The sequence below is a fragment of the Rhea pennata genome, chromosome 4, assembly GCF_028389875.1.
Source record: "Rhea pennata isolate bPtePen1 chromosome 4, bPtePen1.pri, whole genome shotgun sequence".
NCBI lineage: Eukaryota > Metazoa > Chordata > Aves > Rheiformes > Rheidae > Rhea > Rhea pennata.
This window is the reverse complement of record NC_084666.1, coordinates 71,421,257-71,442,598: the sequence shown is the minus strand read 5'-3', so window position 1 is coordinate 71,442,598 and position 21,342 is coordinate 71,421,257. Positions and strand designations below refer to the sequence as shown.

The window sequence follows — 21,342 nt, the reverse complement described above, 5'->3', positions numbered from 1 at the left end:
ATAGAGCAGATCTTCAATCAAAAACAAAATAGCAGTAATCCAGGGCCTGGTTATGTGCAACTGTGGTTAAGCCAAGAATGATATGTCACGAAGCCTGAACTAGTCGTTGGTGATTGCTTTTATGTAGTGTTACCTGCAGTAAATGAAAAAGCATTTCAAGTAAGTTATTCCTTAGAGAAAAGTACTTTACCCTCAGCGAGAAGAGATGTCTAGGAGGGTAGATGGTAGACCATCCTCCCATATCCCATGCAAGTGAAGAAGGCCCTTTTGACTGTCCTCTTCAAAAGGCCTGCATGTTTCTTCATTGCAGTCACCCTTCCTTATGCTCTCCTGTCTCATTTTTAGCAGCACAATCCAAGCTATGCTGAATTTGGTTGGTAATCTTATTTCATCTAAAAATGTTTCTTAAGAGTTAGGTTACAGCTTTTAAGGTTACAACCTCTGCCTCTAAGACAGTGAGCTCCTTGTTTTGAGAAAGCAGGAGTTTTGTGGCCGGGAATCTCTGCTATTTATGTGAGTATTGAAAAAGGTCCATGCTATGGCTTAATGGAAGAGTACTGCAATGTATCTTGCACCTCAGGTAATGTGTGATTGTTTTTAAAATTACCCTGTGTGAAACTGCTGTTAGCTATAACTAAGGAGAAGCAGGCAATGAACTGCCTTGCCACAAACAAATGTGTGTCCAAACAAGGAAGAAACGTATTAGAGGCCTGCAGCTGTGGGAGATGAAGACATTTGGTCTAAACCTGAGCATGCACAGGTATTAGTTGCATTCAGAAAAACTTCAATCTGTGTTGGTCATGCTAAGTTTACAGAGCTTGAAAGTTGTGCCGCTGAGGACAACTTAGGAAGACCTGGATAGGGATATTGCAAATTCCACACACAAAATGAAGCCAGCAGGACTAGCCTCTTCATACTGTGTTTTTTCCAGGTGTATTTTCCAGTGTGCTAGCCATTACAATTAGCACTGGCCTCACCCAAACTGTTCTGCAGTCTTGTAACTCAGTGTAGCCTCAAGTAGGACCTGCCTTGTATACTTCTGGAGTTAAACTTGTCGCAGACTATCTCTTATTTTTCTTTTTTTATCCCCCGGGGACAGAGCTGCTAAGTTCTGCTGTGTGTGCACATTCTGCTCTAAAACTAAGCTAGTTTAATATGTCAGGTTGAGCACTTCATTCTGAGGCAGACAAAACTGCTGGGAAAATTTTGGCCTAATAGAAAGCCCATCCACGTGATGTCACTGACTAGATCTATTGAACATCTGTGTGTGTATGGAGCATGTTATTTCCAAAAATGCTGAGACAGGCTATATCCCTAACTACCTTGGCATACATAGGAATGGTAAGAAGGTGAAAAACAGCATTGTGGTTGGCCAGGTACCACTTACAGTACACAAGGGGACAGTGTGGGGAAATAAGAAGGCTGTTTTGAGCACTTTGTTTCAAAAGGTCCACCTTCATTTACATTGCTGATAAGAAAACAGCATATTTGAAAACTAGAAGGAAAAAGGTGGTGGAAGAGAAATTTGGCTGGCGTGGTTATATTCATACTCTGAAGTACCATCATTGTTGAGCTGGGTTGTGGCCCCTGTATTTTGGGTGAGGTTAATTCGTAGCCTGATTCTGTTGGTGTGGTACAACTTCAATTGTCTTAAATGGGAGGAGAGAAATGAAACCAGTCATAACTGACTGAAGATGTCAGGGATGCGCTTCTTCCCCCAAATTGTCACTTCCATTAGCAGTTGAGCCTGCAGGTGACTATAGACTTAATCCTGCAACTGCTTGAAGGTTGATCTGACAATGAGTGAATTCGTGATGCTGCTTTTTGCAGCAGTAATGTTCAGTGCGTATGCAAAGAGTTTTAAGGTTGAGGGGAGCGCTGGCTTGTCCAGGTGGAAGCTGGCTTGGGCGGAGAGCTGTTCCTTCATTTCCCATTGCAGTTCTTCCAAAACAGGCCTTTTTCTGTGTTGAGGATAAGCAGCAGGGGGATCAGTCCACCAGAGATTTGTATTAGCAGCCTAATACAGGAGGAGATTGTATTAGGAGCAGCCTAATGAGGAGAAGACCTCGAGAGTGACTTGGATACACTTGCTGACTTCAGTGGCTATTTACCACTTTCCATATAAGCTGTTGGTTTTAGGTTCACCTTTCCCTATAGTGGGTGGTGTTCCTCCACCTTACGGCAGAGGCAAGCTTTCATACAAGAGAGCTTTGAGAACAAAGATCAGTCCTGCTGAAACTGCTCATGAAAAATGTAAAAGCAATTAAGGCAGCAGCCTGGTGCTGCTTACTCTCCTTCTGAGCATTCAATTTCCTGTTGTCAGATCCTATTAAGCTGAGAAACAGGAAATGAAGGTCTTCCCTAGATCCACACGTACGAGGGAAAAACAGGAATTAACTCTGCCTTCCCAAATTCTGAAAATTGAGAAAAACTGAGTTAAAATAAGCTACCACACAGAGTGACCCTGCAATGCTGTATTATCCTAATCACTGGTAGAGCTGGATGGGTTACAGTGGGAGCTGTGGTGCTTGCAAACTTTATCTGGTGTGGTCTTCATTTGGGCAGCAGGTTTCTTCTATGCTCTGTAGGGTATGACAGTGGGCATCTTTATATTACAAACCTGTGCTGATGGTATTTATTTGTAGCTGGAGTTATGAAGGTCTTTTCATCTGTGTTGAGACTGTTTAAGTAGAGAAATGTTTGGGGGATTGTTCTTTAAGGCTAAAGGATTTCTTTTTTAAAAAATATATAGCATAAACTACCTCACTAAGAAGGATGGTGGTTAACACGTATTGTCCTGCTGGAAAGCTTCATCTCTCCAGCAGGAGGAGTCCTAAGATTATGCTACCAGACACATGGACTCTGAGTCTTTAGAAGGGAAGTAGACTGGAGTAGAAATAAAAGTAATAGACTATTTTAAGCCCGCTCCACTCTTCTGTAAAACTAGTTAACTCATTTCCTAGCAGCAGAAAACTAAATCTGGTTATAACAAAGTGAATTTGGAAATGACCTTTGTGCAAGCTAGCTGCTATTCAAAACTGGGTGTAGATTTTGGGAACTGGAGCAGTGAGATATCTGGACAAGGTCTCAGTTGGAGCTAAGTAGGCATGCGTGTCATCTGGTTGAAAGCAGTGTCCTTGTTCTGAGGTTTTGGGGAAGTACCTTCCAGACTTCCTTCCTATGGGCTGCCTGGTGGATGCTGCCCCCAGATTTTTGGCTAGAGGTGTATGTGCACACAAAGTAGTCATATGTGCATATCTGTCTGGGCTATCTGAAGCTTAAATGCAGGCATCCGTGTAAACAGTAACATTGTGCTGGACTGTTAGTGTGAGAAGTGGGCATTTTTCTGTCTTCCCAAGGACTTTCAAACAGGGTTGGATGTAGATGAGGAGGTAAGGAAAAAATAACAATTTTGAGAGTTTTTAATCACTTTCAAAATCCATACCAGAAGCCAGTATCAACCTATTGTGGCTTGAAAGATGTATGTTATATTTAATAGGCTAGTCTTAGGTTTTGTTCATTAGTAGTTTTAAAATACACTTTATACTGTAGATAATATGAAGATGTATTTTCTTATCCCTAGTAGGTGTGCAGAGAAACTGTGTTTCTTACATTTTGGTAGTGATTTGTGGTCTCAGGTATTACGTTAAAGGGCGAGATGTGTATGAAGTACAGAGCATCTAGCCTGTGAAACACAGACTTGTGTTAAAGCATGTCAGATTGGCCTTCAGATCACTTACCTTCTGTCAAAGGTTTTTTGAAAGGTATGGTAAGAGGTTACCTAGCAAGTCAGTAAACTTAGAACTAAACTCAAGGATAGACTGTTTATCCTAGAGTATTGGGCCTCAGACATCTATGTTTAAAAATAGTGCTGTTTCTGAAGAAAAGATAGCAAGTGAGGAGATAGTGCAATGAATAATCCTGAAAGAGTAACTTCAAGTCATCGTGTTAAAAATACCGCTGTTCTTTCTGAATATGTGTATTTATAAATAAAGCGGTTTTGCTTACCTTTGATAGAAGTCTGACTGAAATACAATACCAAGCGCTCAGGATGGCGTGGGTGTATTGGGCTTCATGCTGTGTGAGAGAATTTAATCTCCCAGCTTTATCGCAGCATCAGTGTTATGAGAGGAAATCTTCTGCTGGTCAGATAAAACCCACTCATGCTTCCTCACACTTTTTACCTTAGAATCCTTTCTTTTTAGAATTAAAGATACAAATCCTTTGGCCTTCTAGGTAAAACAATACTTTCTATAAACAACTGTGAACATATTAATGTCAGGTCAAGCTCATATTCAATGGCAGTGTCTTGACATGCTGGGGAATGAGTTTAAGCTCTCTCCAAAAAAAACCTTGTGCTGTTCCATACCACTTCTGTTTACTTTATAAATGCGAAAACTGTGAACTACTTAAGGTGCGGTTGCAGCCTCTGGCACATTATTGCTCTGTGCCAAGTAAAACATTCACCAGTAGAGATTTGAATTTGACTTTGATGGGATTTGCTGCTTGGAGTTCAGCACAGAGCTGTTGTCAAAGCTGAATTGTCTCTGCTGTTTAATATTAGTTAGGAGACTTGAACTTGGCATGCAACTTCCCTTTTCCAGCAGAAGAGAGGAGGTATGGTGTCATTCCATTCTCCATGGATCATTTGTACCCGTCATAGCTATTGGTTTTTATCCACAGTTTTCCTTATGGAAAAAGCCAGCTGGGTTTTTCAGAGATGCTAAAAACTCTGGTGTCTTCGAGCACAGTGGTGACATACTATTGCTTGTTGAAAAAGGTCTCTCTCCTTTCCCTTGGGCTCCTCACACATGCCTTTTTCCTTAAATTATCTATGCTAGCATTTCATTTATACCAGTCTCTTACTTGACCAGGTCAGCTCATCTTCAAAGACAACAGAGCCAACATAAACTGAGATGAGGAAAAATGATTCGGGCATGGCAAAAGGCTCCTCACAAGGCAGACTGGGACTGTTAACAACAGGTGAAGAGAGGAGAGAGTTGTGTAGAGAAGGTAAACCGTGGCCTCCTGTTCACTTTCTCACGAAGAGCAATGACCATTTTGACAAGCGGTCACAAACTGAATGTGGTTAAATGTAGTAAGTGTGTACACTTTTGTACAATGGAGTTACCCCTGTGGAATGTGCAGGAATGCATATTTACATAAGGTGAGATTTTTCTTAACTCTAAGAACAAAACTATAAGGGTAACTGGAAAAATTGAAAAATTATTTCTTAATTGTCTGTTTAGCAATACTTTAATTATCCCGGAAGGCGGTTGGCTTGATACAGGTGTTGAACTAAAGCAGTGCCTATCTCTCTGAGAAGCTCCTATGTAAAGGTCACAGTCCTCTTTGCTGGCCTAGCCCATAGATTTCTGAGCATCAGTTGTGAAGGCTAAAATCCAAGAAATTAAGAGCCTGAGAAAAGCCATCAGCCTTTAGTTGGGAAGAGATCCTTTTCAGGAATGTGTTTCTTTTTTCTGTTCTTGGCATATGTGTGCTAGCACATGCCCAGCTTTCAGTGGATGTAAGCTATGACTGATTTCAATCACTCAAACTAGTGACTTGCATGCTAAGTTGAGAGACAGTGCCTTAATGTGACTGCATGGAAAACTGATCTCAACTGAGAGATTGGATTAAAAAGATGCCTTAATATTTCTACAAACTTGTTTAACTCATCATCCTTCTGGCTGAGGTGTGTGACTGTGTGTGTTCAAAGTATTTAAGCCTTGAAAAGCAGACAGGCTTTAGCTGGAGGACTGCAGATTTGTAAAGTGCTTTGAATATGTGAAGTAATTGTGAGCTGTGTGGGTGGGGAAAACTTTGTGCAACAACTACCACAATAGGTTCTTGATTTGGTATCTGAGTTTCTTGAATATCACCAATATGGGAATGAAGTTATAGCAACACTGCAGGTGACAGGTCATTGGAAGAATGCATCTTGCAAGGCAAGCTTCCAGTCCCATTACAATCTCATGGCTTTGTAGCCTGAAATTTACTGAAACTGGGGTGGTTAAAAGCTCAAGTGGACTCAAAAACACTACTCTTGTGCTGAATTAGGAGTTAAGTTCTGAAATGCCATGGAAGCTTTGTTGCAAAATTTCAGAAATGTTTTTTTTTTAATACATATTTTCTTTCCTAGAGGGAAAGACTCTCAATTCAGGTCCTGGAATGAATACATTTCTAAAATCTAAATTATAGATGTTAATTTCTTCTGTTGCTGACTTCAGCAGCTGCTTTGGGACAGACTTTAATATTAATGTAAGTTATTTCCATAGCAGTCTCAAACTATTCAAAACCTAGAACAGTCTCTCCCTTGACAGTTGAATAGTGAAGTAACTCTTTTCTCTGTGTAATTAATCTACTCCTTCAGGTTTTGTGAGAGCAGAATGGTGTGGACTCAAGTTCCTGCTATCCTCCTGCATTGCATCATGATTCTGACTGTGCTCTGAAATAGCTTACTTTAGAAATGGATTTCCCCAAAAGACCATATTTCCTTTGCTCAGCTTGGGCCTGCAGCTTATCTTACCTGCTTATTTGTCACACTCACAGTAAGGAGCTGTCCTGGTTGGTCTCTTGTTTCTGAGCTCCCGCCTTATATCCTTTTGTCTTCTAAAGGGATTTAGGGATTGTGTAGTGGGACCCAGAAGATGGCATTTAGTGAAGCTGCCTCAACAGGAGAACTGAAGCTTGTGGGCGTAGGGAAGAACTGGAATAGGGTGTTAGAGCTGGAGACTGCTCATAACAGACACTGAGACCATTCTGGAGGGGTAGATGTGACTAAACAACACATGGAGTGTGAGGAAGCATATTCAGACAGACAGCATCAAAGCATGCAGGTCTGACCTCTTCCTCAACCAAATTTCTTCTATTACGACTCTTGTTCGAACAGTGTCCTTTCTGAAGCAGTTTGCTGGCAGTGTGCTTGTTTGCTGCTCCCACAAGGAACATTGCTGCTCTACAGCTATTTAAGCAGCAGCAATTTTAACATGTGCTATCTATTCATCTGTTGGATGAAAGATGCAAAGATGACAAAAAAAACCAGGTAGAGGTGTTGGAGTGATGAGCAGGTCAGCACTTGCAAGATGGAGAGGAAGGGAAGGGGAAGGTGAACTGCTCAGGACAGCAGAAAGCGAGGTGAGAGACAGGCTGCAGCTGGAAAAGGAAATTGTAGAAGAAAATTGGACCAAAAACATAAAATAGAAGAAAGAGCAGATAAATCTTTCCCTGCAGGAATACCCCAACCCAAGGGAAAATAGTGTAGGAAGAACAAAGCAGACTAGCATGGAAATAATTACAGCAAAGACATATCAAAGACTAACAAAACTGACCTCCCAAACAGTGCCCCCTTTTTCTTGGTAACTTTTATGCTGTCCATTTCTGTTATTTAGTAAGGAAGGACTCATTTTGCTCATGTTAATCCACTGTTTTCAATCTAAATATAATGGAGAGAATGAGCAGGTGGTAAATTTGGTTTTAGTTCACATACAGAGTGGTCCTAATAATGCTTTGCACATTACTAGATCATGCCATCCTTGGAGCTTATCTATCTTTTTCAGGCAGAGCAAGAGAGAAAAGTCAGTGTCTGTTTCTGCACATCTGTGATCCAAAGGTAAGAGCCAGACTGGTCTGCAACAATAATTGAAGAGCAGATGTGCATTTGGGCAAGATGGCAAGAAAACACTAGCAGTGTTCGTACCATTGGTTAACAGAAAATGAGGGCAGCAAACAACCAGAATTTGTCCTCTCTTGCTGTGCTGTTGAATGTACACCTGGTATAAAAGCATTGGTGTGCAGCAGGTATCTCTTCAGCTTTACGCATTTATGAATGAGTACTGCATGCCAGACTCTTCTTGTTCTTTACACCTATTCCATCCTGCTGGTGCTCCTTAGAGTCCAGCAAAGTTGCCCTGACTTTCACCTGAGTTATTAAGAGGAGTTTAGAGCCCATATTCGTTCCCTTAATTGTTTCTAGTGTATTTTAAATTAACATACAATATTAGTTTGGTTAGAAATTAAGTGTGCACTGCAAGCTATGTTTCTCTGCTTCTGTATTTATAAGGAGTGCCTTCTGCTCTCACTAATGAGTACTAACTTGGTAAAACAGCAAGAAGCTCATGTGGATTGCTACTCAAATCTTGGATCAATGCCACTCTGTACACTTCTCACTTGTAGGAATTATAATACAACGATTAATGACACTTACAGTGCTGGAAAACTTTGTCTCGCTCTGGATTCAAGTGTGTAGAAACTGATCACAGTTGAACAGATTACCGTGAGGAATTGCTGTTAGGTTTGCTGGCATAGTTATATTTAATCAGAATGATTTAGTTAAAAGGAAGCAGAAGGAAGAGACTTCACTAGTTCAGGTTATCAGCTGACTCTGTTAGATGGTGGATGGGGTTTTTCGGTGAAGTGTTTGCTGAGCTGAAGAGAACTTCATTCATAGATTAGTACAACTATGTGATTTTTTTTTTCCCAGTTCACTGATAAATAATGTTTAAGTGGCCAAGGTCTTGAGACTTGTGCTGGTTTTCTTTATTGCTGCTTGGATGCAACTTAGACAGTTTTCATATGGCTGAGGCACTTGCAAAGGTCGGCTCCAGTGCCTCCAGCTGTGTGCAAATGCTGGAGGTCAAGTTATTAGGAGTTTTTGAGGAGACAGGAGATGGGAAAGTGGGGTATGTGCTGGGGGTGGTGTTGGGGGAGCAGGGGATGGAGAGGAATGCCTAAACAGAGAGCTGATGTACCAGGAGGAGCTGAACTCAAACTGCCAATGCAGCTGGTGTGCAGTGCTCAGGGTTGACTTATAAGGTTCTCAGATTTCTTTTTAGAAGCAAATTTTATTATAGGTGATGCTAAAGTATATGGAGTTGTTGAGTTTGCAATGTTAAAGTTCCTTGATTGTGTACCTATACAACAGAGAGGTTTTCCCAGTAAATAGTGCGACCCTTTCGGTGATGCCCTCCAAGAAAAAGTGGGATCCAAACAGAACTTAAGAGCTTCAAAAAGAAGCAAAGCTTCAGCAATGACAACTTCGTAATTCCCGCGCTTGGGCGTTGTTGAGTGTATGGCCTGAGTCAAGCTGCCCAAAGGCTCTGGGCCGTGCAGCGCTCTCCGGGGCAGTCTGCGTTGCGTTCACCAACGCGAACGTGGTTTGCCCAGCAAACCACTTGCCCCCGACTGCCACAACCTGAATTGGCGTTTTTGGCGCAGGTGGAAGGGGCTGTGGATGCTCCATTTAGTGGGGCACGTTGTGGGCGCGAGGCGGGATGCTGGAAGCGCCGGCGCTTGGCTCGCCCCGTGGACAGCTACTGGGGCGAGCGGCAGGAGGGTTATTTTTTTTTTGGGGGGGGGGGGATGCGGCCCCCACGCGCGGGCCGAGGCCTGCGGCGGGGGGAAGCAAGGCGGGGGTGGGGGCAGGAGCCCCGGCCGAGGCCGGAGGCGGCGGGGAGGCACTCGGGGGGTGCAGCCGGGGGCGGGCTGGGCGCGGTGGGCGGGCGGGCGGCGGGGGACGGCGCTTGGCGGCGCCGCGCCGAGCCGAGGGGAGCCCCCGCCGGCGGCGCTTTGTGCGCCCGAGCCGCGGCGGCAGCGGAGGGGAAAGTTTGGCGGCGGCAGAGGCCGGCGGCACCTGCCCGCCCGCCGCCGGGTTTCGGCCGCGCAGGGCAGCGCCGCGGGGCCATGGGCGCCCCGGCCGCCGCCTGGGTGCCGCTGTGCCTCCTCTGCGCGGCGCTGGCCGCCGCGCCGCCGCCGCCGCCCGCAGGTGAGTGAGTGCCGCGCCGCGCCTGGCCCCGTCCCGCCGCCGCGGCCCCGAGGAGAAGCCGCCGCCGCTTCCCCCCCTCTCCGGGGCTTCGGCCCCGACCTGGGGGGAGTGGGGGGGAGCAGGGGGCGCCGGCCGCTCCCCCCCCCCCTCCCCCCGCCATTTTGGCGGCTCGCCCGGAGGCGGGCGCGCCTCGCGGCGGCCGTTGGCGGCCGTTGGCGCGGGGCGGGGCGGGGGCGCGCGCGGTGGTGAGGGGCGAAGCCGCGGCTGACTGGAAGCGGCCGGGCCGGGCCGGGCTGTCCCGTCCTGTCCCTCCGCGGCCGAGGCCCGGAGCCCCGGGGCTGCGAGGGGAGGGGGGGGGGACCTGCCGCCGGGCTTTCTCCTGCCCCGGTGTCACGGTGTTCGGGCACCTGCAGGTGCTCGAGGGCGAGGTGGCGTTAAACACCCGGAGCGGGGCCCCGGCACTTCCGAGGCGGGTGTAAGGGAGCCGCCGTTCCGTTCGGCGCAGGCTGGCGGGGCTGCGGTGGGGATGGAGGGGGCCTTTGGGTGAGGGGAGCGAGGGCAGCTGAAGGTCGGGGCGCTGGGGTTACGGAGGTGTTGAGTGGGGGCTTCACCCGGCACATGGGAGCCCCTTTCAGGGATGGGAGGGGTGAGGGGGAGGTTTGGGTCAGTGGTCAGTCCCCTGCGAAGCTGAGGTCGGGGTTTTCTAAAGAGGCTTCTTTTTCTGGGTTGCTTTATTTCAAGAAATGCTGGGCTTCTGATATCTGCACTTGAAATGGGCAGTGGTGAGCCCTGCTGCTGGTGGAACTCAGCCCATCTCGCTTGCTTCCCTGGCCCTTGTCCTTTCCCTTCCTGGCTCATGCCCTTTCCCGCCCCATGCTATTTGAATGATGCCCTTTAATGCCACCGCTCGTTTCCCCACCCTGCACTGGCAGTCGTGGGGGTAAGGCTGCTTGCCCACGAGATCTCTAAATGCAAAATGCGGTTTTGTACTCTGCCTGCTGAAGCATTCCTAGTGGTGATAGCAACGATTTTGCAAAGTGGAGGGTAGGTAGCAGTCATCACCTTGCACTTGTGAAGAGCAAAGCTGAGAGTTTAAACTTCATGTGCGTGTGTTGTGCTTAGTATAGCTAAGCTGTAGAGCACAAACTCTATTACTAAAAAAAAAAAAAAAAAAAATCTTCTGGACAGACTTGTAAAAGGTGCCAAGTTCTATATGATCTTATACTGACTGTCAAGAGGGCATGGGGGAAGGTTATCAATTGTATTAGGTAATAGGCTTGTGGCTGGACTTGTGCTCTTAAGGGCTTTACTTAAGTTTCATTTTGGCAATATAATGGTCAGTGGTTAGTACCCTATTTGACAGGTTCCCCAGATACTGTCCATGCCATAACTATCCCTCTTGCTATACTTCTGATCAATAAAAGTACTTATTAGTTAGGAATAGTCATGTGGAAGTTAAAGTATTGCCAGGTGTGAATTGGGGAGACTTACTTGTGTGGCAGTTGCTTACCAGAGACTTTCCATCTTTAAAAGAAACTAACTCAAAATCTGCCCCCAACCCCCCAAGCTTCTGCATCCAGGATGGACAACAAAAATAACAAGGCAAAAGGTTTGAGAATTTCTTCCCAAGCTTTTCAATATATGGAAGGGAATATTTTCTTTTGAGGAAACCCCTTTCAGGTGGGCTCTGCAAAAGATGGCTCATCACACAAGTGCCTTGGAATTGCATGCAATGCCTGCTAACTGGAATGGAAAGCAAGGCTGTGTGATGTGCATTGCGCGATATCTGGCGGCTCACTCAGAACAAAGCCTTTGTATGGCATGGTTTAGCACTAGGAATGATGAGGGGGGGAATTAAAACTATTTGAAACTGAGGACTGAATTGTGTAGAGCAAGGTTAGATCCTAGTATCTCTCAAATGTGAGAGTGTGAACTATGTCTCGTCTTTAAAGAAGAGAGGAAGAATGAGACTTTTTGCTTACCTTATAGTCGCACAGAGGTTGAGGTGAGCCTGCCTCTACGGAGTGCAGTGGTGGGAGCAGGTTGTAGAGCTGAGAAAGATTTGGAGGTCTGTCTGGCCCCTGCTGGTGCTTGGGCCATCTGTGGTGGTTGCTCTTGCCTTACTGCCCTGGTTCCTGCTCTGTGGTGCGCCATGGAAGTGAGGAGCTCGTTGGCACAGGGTGCTGTAATCATTGTGAGTTGTTTTTCACAATTTATTACAATGCCTAGTGCAAAGGAGCCCTAGATTTAATTATAGCCTCTTCAAATAAAGGTAGGAAATGCTATTTTTTCTTATTACTTTTTTCCCTTAGCTTTTTGAGGTCTTTAAGTACTAAGTGAGGATTTAGATACAGTAATTTGCTTTTTTTTTAAGATGTCAAATCATTGTTTTGGCACTTCTAAGGGACTATAGATGTTAAAAGAAGAGCAAGGACAGTGAACTGTTTTCAGGATTAAAACAGTTGAACTGTTTGCTTTTCTTAATGCACTGCTGTTAGGTGCTGTTTTCTGATGTTCCTCACAACAGTATGGAATATATAATATTTTGCAGTGAATTACAAGGTGCAACTTGATGACCCTTCAAGCTGTTGCATCTTCCCAAAAGAAAGGTGTGGGAAAATGAGGAGAGATAGGTGTGTGTGAGAAAATAAGTACAGTAACTTGAAGTCAGGAAAAGGTACGGTAAAACTTCCCTCACTTCCCCCGAGAGTAATTGTCTTGAAAACCGAAGAAACAATGGGCGATTACTGAGTCTGACTCTCAGCTGCATTCAAATCCCTTTGTACTACCGTTAAAATGAAAAGCTACCTTGGCAAGTATGAAGTGGTTAATTTTATGGTTCAGATCATCGGGAGTGGTATGAAGGGAACTGTTCAGAAGTTGGAATGAAATCCAGTGTTTGGGCATTTAGCCCTCCCCGGGCTCAGACTGCTTGAGCAGAACTTAACTAGTTTCCTGTCAATGTGAGTGGAAATATACCTGCTGGGTTTGAAGGAAGCTTGACTATGATGTTGTAGCTCATCTTCTCAGTAAGGGAAAATATTTCCTGACGGTGCTTCTGCAGCCTCTTGTAGCTGAACTAAAGACAAGCTTGAAGGAGGAGCTCTTTATCTGAAGCAGTATAGTTGCAAGGCTTTCTTCATGAATTTGTCTAATCTGCTTTTATGGGAATTACTGCTTTTCTCAACAAGGAGATTCTTTTAGTTCTCTGGGTGGTCCCTTGAGGTGACTTTTCCCTGTGTTCTGTTCTTTTTATCGTTGAGTTTCTTACGTTGCTTTTGATTTCACATGCTTGTCACATTTTCAGTTGGCAGATATATGCAGTTCTTGAAGAGCTGTTTCCCAGAAAAATCAATGAAAGAACTGTCATTGAACTTATTCATATTTTATTTCTAACCCTTTATTTAATTTATTGAAGTAGGATATATAAATTATGTTTGAATGTATGTACATCTGTCACTTGCTTGGAGAACCTTTCTCTCAACTGGCAGTGTCAATGTTTGGATGTCAGATGGAGGAGTCCTGTTAGCCCAACAGTGGGTGAAATGTGACTTGTTGCCCGTAGTGTGATTTAGGAGCAGGAATGCATGGCAGCTCTTCTCACAGTGATTACTTTATGTGTGTATTCGTGCACTTATTTGTTTCTCATGTTAATGGTAGAAGGATTTATAGGAGCACAGAGAAGAAACTGCTCTCTAGCAAGCAGTTTAAATGCTGTGTAATCTTGCCTTTTAAGGATCGTATTTTGCCCTTGAGTAGCCGTGGCTTCCCTTTATTTCAGTGAGAGCTTGCTCCATGAATCAAGTTGAAACAATCGTAAGCTATGTCTTGCATGTATAGTGTGCAAATTGCTATCTTATGAAAGGGTAACCTTTGTGACAGTGCAGGGGGAGAATATGTTCCCTCCATGCAGGTAGCACCAAATGCCTAAATTCTTCACCCGCCTGGTAGGCTGTTCAAAGAGCATGTAAGGTGATTATGGGTTGTGATATTTCACCTCTTCAGAACATACCTTTGTCATCTTCATGCTATTCTGGAAGTGCTTGTGTCTTTTTTTTTTTTTCAGCCAGAGTGTGCAGACAGTGCAGTCTGAAGGTTGCCAAATATTATCTTGTTGCACTAAATTCATTTGTTTTATCACTGGCAAGTGTATCGCTACTAACCAATTTTCTGTTTTGTCCCACAGGTGCCTGTGTCTACCAAGGCTTGTTGTTTGAGGTAGGTTGACTTGAAGATGTTGCATTGGGGAAAGTGACCAAGAAGGTGCTCCTGAACTTTCAAGCTTGAACTTGAGCTGGGTTCGTAGTTTTGTCACCTCAGTCACCAGGGTGTGTAAACTCAGAGCAAAGGATGTTGCTGCAAGCCTTCAGCCCATCGGGAAGCAGCAGCAGCCTAGCTGGTACAACTCTGTGCTTGCTGCTACATGGGGCTCCTTCAAGGTCCAGTATCCAGAAGGCATGTGGGGTGATTCTTGTGGCTTCCAGGAACCTTAAAACAAGTGTGCAGTCTTTGACTGGGTGGGTAGTGTTTTGTAAAATGGCTTAGTAATGCTGGTGTATGTTCTGCAGTTTTGCCCTAAATAAGGTAAGGTATTGATGATGAGAATTTAATACTCTCAGCTGATCAGGGCAAAACTATTGTGCCTTGACTTTTTAAATCTGATGTATTTTCTTCCATAGGCTTCTGTTTCTATGCCTGTATTCTGTGCATAACTTGGGCTTTTTAAAAAAACCCATCTGTTGTGTAAACTGTGTTGTGCTCTCTAGCAGTTGTCTGCCTTGGTTAAGTACTCTGGGGTAAAAGGAAACGGTCAAGCAACTTGATTTTCTGGAGTGCTTTTTTACCTGCCTCCTATTCCGGAGCAGGCTTTCTGTGATTCATTACCGTAGGCTAGAAAGCAGTGTGCAGCACCTGTCTGAAAGAGCCTGGAATTTTTTGTTTCCATTAGAGCTCCAACCTGGGCATTAGATCTTAAAAGTTTTCCTCCCTAAAGTAGGGAATGGAGAGGACTACTGGAGGCAAATGTCTTCAGAGGATGGTGGGAAAAGGTGAGAGGAAGGTGGACAAAGACTGAATGTATTTGCTTCCATTAATAATGCTCTGTGGAGCATCAACATATTTTGAAGGAATTGAAAAGGTTTATCTTTGCTCCATCAACTGTAATAAACTGTAACGTAGATAGTTCTCTTCTGAGCATTGCAACTCAGTAAGGGCAATAACACTGCTGTAGGGTTATCAAGTGAGATGTTACATCTATGTCACTATATGGTATTGGTACGTCATCTGCTATTTCTTGCCGCCTTTGGTTTCCTAGTGTGTTGTTCTTCCCCTTTCCATGCTGCTGTGTGTTTGAACTGCTGGTGCAGGTCTAAATGACTTTTTGTAGCAACATGTATATTTAAAGATTGTGGGATTTTCTGAATTAATGTATCCTATTCAAAGAATTTGCTCTCATTATCTTTAATTTTTTTCTTTATCTCAATATTCGGTAAGATTAAGGTTTTTATGAAGAAACCACTTCTGTAACTGTACTAGTTATGAGCTGTACAAAATAATTTACTTGCTGTAGAAGCGAGAGCAAATGCAATATTAACGCAGGTATATAGCTGATACGTTCAGTGGAGTGAGTTTGAACAATTAAAGCTTGTCATACTTTTAATTAACAAGAGATAGGGTAGGAGCTTTTTATAATGCCTGAAGATGTACCTGCTTTCTTATCTCAGTGATATTTGCTGTGGAAATGGCTCTTCCACTGCTTTTTCTGTGAGTATTTTAGTACTACTTTGTTTCGTATGCACTAATGTACTAGCTTTGGTCTTGATTAATCTTTAGGATTGAATATAGATCAAAAGAATGGACTCTGCAGCTTGGGCAAGCCATCTCAGGACAGATTTTAAATTGCTATCCTTTCCAGCTCAAACCCCACATGCAGTGCACTAAACCCTTGGGCTAGGTACATCTACTGTACCTAGTACTGTACCTAGTACTGTACCTACTATAAAAGAAAAAAAACTGCACCAAGAAACATGGAAGTTAGAGTTGGAAAAGAGCCTTTGTACTATTTTATCCTTTGCGTGTGGTCCCTTCAGTGGTGCTGGAGTTGGTTTGGTTAAGCATGGTAGAAAGTCTACATTAGAGGTAGTACATCAGTGTGTTAAAGCCACTTAACACTTGTAGCTTGGCAGTACTTGGCTGTGATAGGACTTAAGAACTCACATTACCTTTGCAGAAGGCTGCTGTCTCGAAGCTCAGATCTAACAGGAAAAATGACAAGAACAGCAATTCTGCTACCATCTTGGTCTTCGGTCTTTGGGAGAAGATGGGAGTTGAGGTGGAAAGAAATACTGTTCAGAGTGACTAATGTGGAATAAGTTGTGGAGAACTGGAAATTGTTGTGAAACTGAGATGGAGCTGATCATGGGAGTGATATTTAGGGGCCAAACTTGTGGTATGTGAACCAGTACTGGTTTCTGCTCCCTTTTGGAGGGGGTAAGCAACACTTACCAGGAGAAAATCGGCAGTTGGCATGGCATGGCTACAGAGAGCTGTTGTCATGCCGCTCATTTGGGCATTGTCTGTGACATTATTCCTGGCCTAAAGGGAGGTTAATTAAAGTATGAGTGTTTGGTGTGTATTTTATTACTGTAAGTGGCAGGCAGGGCTTTCAGCCATTTGTGCTGCCGAATTGTGTCCCCGTGGAGCTGCTCTGCAGTGTGCCTCTTCAGAGCTGGGTGCTACAATGCAAAATGGCACCTTTGAGATCAGCAGGAGTGCTCGTAGGCCCTCTCTTAGATGTCTTTGGACGGGTTTTTGAAGTGTCAGGAATGATCAGCATGTTGTGCAAGGGATTATTTTGGTGTAGCTTTGACTTAAAATACTTCAGTGGAAAAAAAATAACACCTTTTAGTTGCATACTGCAACCCTGGATAGTGATGTTCCTGTATGGTTATGGTACAGAACTAGGAAGAGAACAAGTGTCAGCTTTTGTGCCAGCATTTGTTTCTGTTTGCATCATCCTTACTGCCTGTGGCAGGGTCCAGGTGCATGCTCACAAAAGAGTTTGTCAGCATCAATGCAGAAGGGAGATTTTAGTAGCTGAAGAGCAGTTGTCTGTTCTGCTTTCCTCCAGAACCTCAGTTTACTGCAAATCTTTTTCCTTCAGCAGCAGAATGAATGGAGTGTTAGTGGTCACTGAGCTCAGAGAAAGAGTCTTTTCTTGCTACCACCAGACATGCAAATTATTGCTATTGCCATCTAAAAGCAGAGTGGGAGAGAGCCAAGTGGTGTCATCGGGATGTTGCTGGCCTCTTGTCCTGTGTGTTCCCTTGTTTTGTGTGGAAGGTTGGCACAGTCTTGCCATCTGCTCTTTTTGCTTGAAGCCTTGTGCCTAGCCTGTACCTAGCTCCTTGTGATATAGGTCCTCAATAACATCCATAAGGCTTTACAGACTTCAGCCAGCTGTGGGAGTGCAAGCATGAATTCCTGCCTAGTTTTCCCCAGGCAGCTCAGCTCTTAACATCTTTTGTCTGTTCAAGTAGAGGGAGTAAACAGAGCTAAACAGGCCCAAAGGGATCTGTGACCAGCCTTGGTGAAGCTGGTAGCCTGGTGGCCCAGGGAACAGGGAACTTAAGATCCCAGAATGCACTGTGACTATCAAATCATCTAGATGCATTGAGATTTCTGTCCTTGTAACAGGAAACTTTCAGGAATGTAAGGTAACCAGTAAATGAGGAAATGTGATGTATGTGTCTGTTCCTTATCTGCCTGGTGGTAGTGAACGCACATAGTGTTATGTTAATAAGTAAACCATTTGCAGTTTCCCTGGCCTTGAGGTTAATGTCATCAACAAATATAAAATCTGAAGATGCAGAGGGAGGAAACATACATGTGAATCAGTATTACATTAATCTTGGTGCTTATAGAGCATTGTAGTAGCTATGTGACAGATGAGGTTTTGGAACTATTGCCTGATGGCTTTGATCCTGGTACAATTGTCTGCTGAAGTTGGGGAAAAGGTTGTTATTGAATCACTTGTTTAAGATTCTAGATGGATGAGTTGAAATGGCATGTCTGCTATAGTGTCCTCTTGATGAATGCACATTTTTCTCTCCTTTCTTTTTAAACTCAGATCAGGAGAAGAGTAGAAGCCAGTTATACCTGTAGCCTGTGTCCTGCTACTTAGCTCCCACTAGTCTTACCAGAGAGAGTGTGTTCACTGGTGGCGGGGCCTCTTTGCACTTTCTCTGTGTACAGGTGCTGAGGCATGTGGTGTAGGCATCAGTGGTGTGCTCAGAAGAATAATGGTACAAGGTAGTTCTGCTAGCATTGGAGCTGGCCTTGTGGAGGGCTCCCAGGTCACTCTGGTAACAGGAAACCCTTGGGTGTTGAGCTGATGGATATGTTTGTGTGTCTGTTTTGTCTGTGCTTGCAAAACAGACATGCTTTTCCAAATAGAGGCTGAATAGTTTAAGGAATGGGACAGAAATGATGTTCCTGTTACAAGTTTAGTCCCTTGCACTTAGATTTTTTTACTTTTTGGTAATGTGAAGGAAACAGCCTTTACTAGAGCTAGAGTTCCCCCCCCCCCCCAAACCATCACCTAGCCTCATAGTGTAACTGATCTTGGACCTGAGCTTTTTGGGGTTGCCTGGATTTCATTAATTTTTTCTTTGTAAGCCTTTAAGATGAGGGACAAGAAACTGCAGGAGAGAGGAACGGATGAATAATTATTCCTTCAGAAGGCGCTGAAGCTTTTTGTGGATGCAGTGGCTGCAAAAATGACACTTGTGACTTGATTGTAGCACCAACAGGAGAAAGCTGTGGTGGTAGCGTGGAACAGCCCCACTATCTGCGAGTGAGTGTGATAACCTACCAGCTAAATGCAAAAGAGAACATGAAGATGGCTTCATGCTGTGGCTTGATAAAATTGGGCTACTAAGATGGCATGAGAGCAGACTTTGTGTTTTTTTCCTTTCTCCTAGCCTTCTTCCACTTATCACTGTGCGAGAACAGTACACACGATTACTTTACTTTGGTTGGGAGTGACAGAAGCAGACCTGAATGGCCGTGTCCACAACCCAGAGATTACCTATGCTAGCCTTGTAAGCTTAGTTGTGTTGCAAAAAGTAAACATGCAAAGGGAGGCTCTGCCCTGGCCTGGGAATGTGTGTGCTCACAAGTATTGCAGCATGATTGAAGGGAAACAGAGCTGGACTCTATGTGGCTGTATGTAGCAGCATTCTAGCTGTTGCTGAGGCTGCCTTTGCCAGACCCCTCTCTGCCATTGATGTATTGCGAGTTCAGTTGAGGGTTACAAGATGGAGTTAGGACCCCAATATAGAAGAGCATAGATGTGTCTGACTGCAGAATTTGCTGTGGGAGTCTTCACTGTTGGTATTGGTACGTGCCCAGAGGAGAGCATAGATGCAGATTGTGGGGGGTAATTTTGCAGGGTTAGTGTTTGTATATGTCTTCTCAAAGTTGCAGATGGAAAAAATCTTCAGTGAACAAATCCTAGTGGTAGGACAAACTTACAAAATAAGGATGTCCTCTCTGCAGTCTGTTCCAGAGGGAAAGTGCTTTCTGCTTGCATATGCTTACAAACCATTTGCTTGCTGCCAGGGGGAGCGAGATGGCTCTTCTGAATAGCGAGAAGGTATTGAGCTGAAGCTTGCAACCTCACCTGATGGATTTTGCCTGGAGTGGCAGCACTGTAGTGTGCCTGTGGTACTAAACACTGCTCACTCTCCCCTTCATCTCCTTGATACATCTGTGGAAGGTTCCTCATCTTAAACAGTGTTTAGATATGTTTTTTTGCCTTTCAGTGTTCTATGCTATTCAGGGTTTTTCTCAGTGTTGCAAGTATTTGTGGATGAGCTGTTCTAGGTTAGTGTAGGAAGGCTGAATGCTGAAAGTCTTGCTTTATGGTACTTGGCTGTCTTGCTTCGGATGCAAATGTGAACTCTTAAGTCATTTGAAAAACTTGGAGTAGAAACCAAACATTGAAGTGCAGTCTATTCAACTACAGCCAAACTGTTTGAATCTTTAATACTGAGGAGAACACTCTACATCTTGCTTGCCTGACTTAGTAGCTCATATATCAAGGGTCAGCTTCTGCTCATGTATTTCCTGAGGGGGGAAAAAGCATCCATGAGTTTAACTCTTACTGTGCAGAGAAGGCTTGCATTCTCCCCTCCCTCATTTCTGAGGGAGTTCTCGGCTTCACACAGTCAGCATAACTGCTTCCTTTGTTTAGCAAAGGACAGAATACATTTTATTAACCTAAATGGTGAGGTAGGTGGGGATGAGGAGGCATTCATCCCATAATGAAGGTAAATGTTTGGGGGAGGTACTGATGTCTATCTGCCAGTTCTCTTGTGCCAAGAATAGCTTTCAGCCCTGGGAAGAGAAGAGAAAAGGGGGCTGTGAAATGAAGAGGGAGATGGTTTAAATGGAAGGTATGGTTTGATAAACGACAGTATATGTCTGATGGACTTTCCAGTTAGAAAGGACAAGTTCAGCTGAGCAATCTCCAGTGAACTATTTTATTTTGACTGTGAAAATATGGGTCTATTTTGTTGTAACAGCTGCTGGTAGCACATGTAAGGATGAGTTTTGGACTGGAAGACTTGTGAAGTTGAACAAGACAAATATGGGGGTCTTGTAACAATCAAGTACCAAACAAACCTAGCAGCTTTTTCTGGAAGGAAATATACCTTTTTTGTCTTGAAGGGAATTAAAAGCCCTAACCTAACCCACAATAAAAAGTAGTGTACTTCTATCAAATAGTTTTTCCTTTTTGAAACTACCTGGAAAAGCTTTTAAGGCTATTGAAGTGCTTAATCGACTTGAATGTCTTAAAAGTCTTCTTTTAAGACCTAGATTTAGCAATCTGTCAAAAGAGCAATACACCTCTCAAAAGGAAAAATAAATCGATTGTTACAGCTTTTCAGGTAGTTCTACTTTTCATCTTTGTGATTCTGCTCTGCAGTTTGTGACAGGGGACCACAAAAATAAACATCAGATTGACAAATGTGGTGTTGTATATGTATGTGATCAGCTGTATTTATAGCAGACCATTGATTTAATATATGCATTAATCATGCAACTTAAGTAACTTTCTGTAAACATTTTCAAGGAGCTGGGCAAATAAAGAACACCACCAGCAAAAGATGGGGAAAAAAAAATGGGAGCATGATGCTGTTTTATTCTTGAGGTGTGTTTTTTTTCAGCTCCAGAAACCTTTCTTACTGAACTGTTTCCATTATTCAGCTAGCTTATTTCAGTGGCTAGTGTTTTCAGAATAGAGGAAAAAGTGTTAGTTGACAGTTCTGGAGGAAGAGCCTGTTGCTTGGTGTTTTCCTCTCATTCTCTTCTGTTTGAAGAAAAAGTAGGATGGAAGTATTACTTCTAAAATGTGAAGTTCGTGACAATGAACAATTTGAAAAATCTATCATAAGTTCACATAACTTGTTTCATAAAACAGTGTCTAAGTTAATTACTGTGATCAACTTAGACATCTTGAAGCTACATGTATGCATTTAATGTTTGAATTTAAAAAGAAGCTTAGTTTTATGCAT

General features: G+C 43.8%; 1 protein-coding gene across 1 annotated transcript in view; it reads left to right on the top strand.

Moving 5' to 3' along the window:
• The first annotated feature begins 9,681 nt into the window (after window positions 1-9,681).
• FRAS1 (Fraser extracellular matrix complex subunit 1) overlaps window positions 9,682-21,342 on the top strand; it is a 179,668-nt gene continuing 168,007 nt past the window's right edge. Inside the window, exons 1-2 of the mRNA XM_062574968.1 lie at window positions 9,682-9,763; window positions 13,950-13,981. Coding sequence (XP_062430952.1) covers window positions 9,682-9,763; window positions 13,950-13,981 — 114 coding nt within the window. The remainder of the gene's footprint in view (window positions 9,764-13,949; window positions 13,982-21,342) is intronic.